The sequence below is a fragment of the Phanerochaete carnosa genome, assembly GCF_000300595.1.
Source record: "Phanerochaete carnosa HHB-10118-sp unplaced genomic scaffold PHACAscaffold_390, whole genome shotgun sequence".
In the NCBI taxonomy this organism is placed as follows: Eukaryota; Fungi; Basidiomycota; class Agaricomycetes; order Polyporales; family Phanerochaetaceae; genus Phanerochaete; species Phanerochaete carnosa.
This window is the reverse complement of record NW_006768017.1, coordinates 1-3,871: the sequence shown is the minus strand read 5'-3', so window position 1 is coordinate 3,871 and position 3,871 is coordinate 1. Positions and strand designations below refer to the sequence as shown.

Below are 3,871 nucleotides of genomic sequence, written 5' to 3'. Positions count from 1 at the left end.
GACAGACGACCAGCGTTGTATCTCGATAACAGGAAATTAGGAATACATTCAGACAATGAATGGGACGCGGATCAGCACTTGAAGCGCGGCAAATTGAACATTTAACGAAGTGAAGGTGTAAACGAAAGATACTACGTTATCACGAAGAGGGTCAAAACCAGCGAAAAATATGTGACATGTAAAAGATACCAAGGTTGGGTGAAGTGTAGTGACAGTACGCCCAGGAGTATGAGACCAGCAATACAATCGAGCTAAGATATGCAACTGACGGCCAAGCAGGCGGCAGAGGAAGATATGATCGTATCGTGCAATCCTCGCTCGTGACTAGGATCGGCGACTGGACGAAAAAGGGATAGGCGAATATAAGGTCTGTGACCGTGGGATATGAGTCCGTATGGTGATGCATTGCAGTAATCGGGGCAAGGGGTGGTGAGACAATAGTACAGTTCAGGAATACAAGTCCGTTGGATCAAGCAGCGACGACAAGCCTTATTCGATGCTCATCCGGTTTGGATGTGTCGCCATGGGTCCCCTGTGGAGTTGCAGAGACTTGCCGCGCCGCGTTGCTGTACTCTTCGACACTGATGATCTAGTGAGCGTCACGGTGACAACTAGAAAAACACCCAGAACGTACTCTGCGCCTTCAAGCCCCGGCCAAAGTTTTGCATAACAAGGCAAGCGAAGATAAATGTCGCTATGAGCAGTATTATGGCCAGAACCGCTGTAACATATATCAGTATTAAGTTTCAATCATTACCATCGTGAATACAACAAACGTACAAAACGTTGTCAGTGTTTCCCATACCGCTCCGTAGGTCGCGTCGGTATCTTTGTTCCGAAGAACCTTAACAAGCTAGCATATATGCCAGTTAACGACAGATAGGAACAGCGAAAGCGTGTCGAGCAAACCTTGTAAACGAAATAGACCAATGCCGCGACACAGCCGCCCATGAACGACCACATCATCAGCTTGTTCTCGTGCCGCGCCGCGAGGTGTCCCTCAACGAGGACGATGAGCGACAAGGGGAGGGCAGCACAAGTGAGATAGTATTCCGCGTCGTGTGCGTTCAGGACCAGCCAGATGAACTGCACAGAGAAGCCGACCCAGAAGAAAAGGTCGAACTTGACCAGGCACAGGAAGATTTGGTAGTGAGCGTACATCGTCTTGATGCGGCGATCCGCGCCAAGATACTTGTACACCTTCCAGCCAAACTCGGTGTAGATCCTCCACCCCAGCGCGCAGTACGCGAGTTCTGCGACTGAGATCACTATCGGGATGATGAGTGTAAGTGTGTCAATGGGGATATGTGATATGCCGGTGGTGCCGCTCGGCAAGGATTGCTGGATTTCCTTAATCTGTATGACTGCGTATACGAGGAAGAGGGCGTTGAAGATGCTAGAAACTGGGGCTCAGTATCCCTGTCGTCAAGGAGTGGTAAAATGTTGCTGACGATAGGAAGATAAACTGGAGAGTATTTCGCGCCGCCACGGCGTCTACGGCGAGGACGAACTGAAACACGCTAAAGAGACATGTCATTACGGGGCCCTCTACGGAAGGAACAAGATGCGTACTGAGCAAGCGCGAAGATGGTCAGGTAGACGGGCATCTTTCGCGAGACAATATCAGTGTCCAAGTCTTCCTTGTCAAAGTCATGGAAACGAATCAAGAGGTCGGCCTCTATTGCTAAATCGATTGCAGTCTCGACAAGGACGGTGAGGAGGTACAGCCGACATGCAATGGAGTCTGGGATGAACTGCGGTACGCATCGGTTCAGACTTCGCGATCACGGAGTGGCAGGACGCGTTTGCACGCACCGTAGACCAGGTCAGGGGTTTACGCTGTTCTTTCTCTTTTGCTGTTGATGCGGGAGGGTACGCCCAATCGTGACCGTCAGAACTAGCCCCTTCAAGGTCCTTTCCCGTGGCGTCGGTCTTCTGGTCAAAGGCTAGCGGCTCGACCTTATGCACCTTGTGTCGTTCATTCTGGCTAAAGGGAGTAGCATACTGATCTATGAGGTCGTCATAGGGTACCTTGACGTCCTCGTCCGAGTCGTCATCATGGTGCGAGTGTTGAGTTGACGGATAGGAGGGTTCCCAAGTTGGGGCGTGCGACATGATTGAAGGAGTGTTTTGAAGCTTATTCGTTCGACCTGCGAATTGTCAAGAGAGAGTATGGTGTCGGCTAAGAGAGTGGAAGGCCTCCAATGTCGTTGTCGTCGTTGTCGTAGACAGTGAGCGGCAAGAGGACACCGTTGTAACACGTACGGCCCAAATCTAGCACCGTCCTTTGTTGATCACTATTTGGCCCCAGCGGCTGGCCACCCTCACTACAAGCGCCTCGTTCTATTACCGCTCATCCGTCGCGTGAGTGTTTTGAGGCCCGACCCTCGGTTCTCTACTACGAGGCTGTGCGTGACATAGTGCATAGCTAGACTGTAAACACAAAACAGCAGGATATCCAGACGTGCGGTAGTAAGAGTACTACAAGAGATGATTTAGTTCAAGAGATGATTTAGTTTGAACCAAATGTGTGGCAGGTCCGGCCCAGAGAAGAAGCTAGTCGCTGTCTGTGTCCGTCGAAGAGCCAGTCTCTTCTCCTTCGACATCTGTAGTGGTCACAATGAGTATCGGGCACTGTGATGGGACGGCGACAAGACTTACCGACGAGGTAGTCTGACTCTAGCCTGATTACTGGAGGTAGTGGTCGCGGCGGGCTATAGTGGCTTGCCGCAGACTTTGAGGCAATCATCTTCGACTTGGTATTTCCAGTAGACGCCGCGGTACCTATCACAGGGCTCTGGACCGTGTAAGTCGAGACCGAGCGAGCAGGTGACGAGTATCGGGATCCAGAAGAGGAGGATTGCCGATCGACGGACATGACTGAGGTTTCTCGCAGCTTGGATGGTATCTTGGATTGCGAGCTAGTGTGTGAGACGGGAAGTAGCTGAAAAGGTGTTAATTTAACGTAGGGTTCGTGAACGAGCTGTCTCTTACAGATGGTGAACCGGATAGATCGTGGTCTGTTTTCACCCTGCTGACCGCTGACGCCAACATTAATAAAATGTATGTTGCAGTAGTCATTAAATTGACTTGCCAGTCTTTGGCTTCTTCGCCTTCTTCGTGGGCGACACCGAAGGTGAACCATTCTACTGCTCGTTAATCTCAAGGCTAGCAACTGCGATATTGGAAACATACCCTCTTCTTGTTATTGTTCAGGCTGAACTCGGCCTCGTCTAACACGCTGCCGGTTAGCACAAGTCACGGTAAAGCGCGAGGCGTGACAAACCTGCTTGTTTAGCCTTCGACCTGGACTTGCTCTTCGATGGCGACTTGCTCTCGTCGGAAACGTAACCAGCTTCAGAGTTGACATACGGTGACCCGGCATCGGACGATCTCGCTTTGCTGGACGCATTCCGTGCTGCACCTCTCCTCGAGTTTCCTAAGCCCATGCAGCCACTTAGATGTGGAGCGTAACGATTGGACGCGATCTACGGGGGAGTGAGCAACTGTGGGCTTCAGCGCCAGAGCGCGCACCTGTCGTTTGCAGACAGAACAGTCGAAATAAATATTTCCAGTGGGGGTATCCGTGCCGGCGGGGGAACCGTCTAGAGGCCTTGCGCTATCTGGAGAAGGTTGAGCGGTCCCAGACGCAGACCCATTCGACGGTCCTGGGACGTGTACTACGATGGTTCACGTTCAGCACTCGACAATCGTACCGCAAGTTCTCTCACCGGCATTGCACCTGATCAGTTCACCCCAACAGTCAGACCCAGGCACAGTTAAGATGGAAGACGAAGCGTACCGTGTATGGCAGATCTCGCAGACGGATTTAGACCGTGCAATCTCCTGGTGCGATTGAAGAACGACGTCC

The 3,871-nt window shown here is 51.6% G+C and overlaps 2 protein-coding genes across 2 annotated transcripts; both read right to left on the bottom strand.

Annotated features, from left to right (window-relative positions):
- Positions 1 to 4: 4 nt before the first annotated feature.
- On the bottom strand, positions 5 to 2,230 carry PHACADRAFT_266237 (uncharacterized protein). The gene is made up of 7 exons (XM_007402745.1): positions 1,816 to 2,230; positions 1,573 to 1,754; positions 1,452 to 1,520; positions 910 to 1,396; positions 781 to 853; positions 635 to 721; positions 5 to 581 (listed from the first exon to the last, which is right to left on the bottom strand). The coding sequence occupies exons 1-7, from the start codon at positions 2,113 to 2,115 to the stop codon at positions 490 to 492; spliced, it is 1,290 nt and encodes a 429-aa protein (XP_007402807.1). The 5' UTR covers positions 2,116 to 2,230; the 3' UTR covers positions 5 to 489.
- Positions 2,231 to 2,412: 182 nt separating this feature from the next.
- Positions 2,413 to 3,737, bottom strand: PHACADRAFT_266236 (uncharacterized protein; the record flags this gene model as incomplete). The annotated part of the gene is made up of 8 exons (XM_007402744.1): positions 2,413 to 2,606; positions 2,662 to 2,944; positions 2,995 to 3,041; positions 3,095 to 3,146; positions 3,196 to 3,233; positions 3,287 to 3,488; positions 3,535 to 3,668; positions 3,695 to 3,737. 8 exons carry the CDS (start codon positions 3,735 to 3,737, stop codon positions 2,557 to 2,559), a joined length of 849 nt encoding a protein of 282 aa, XP_007402806.1. The 3' UTR covers positions 2,413 to 2,556.
- Positions 3,738 to 3,871: the final 134 nt, after the last annotated feature.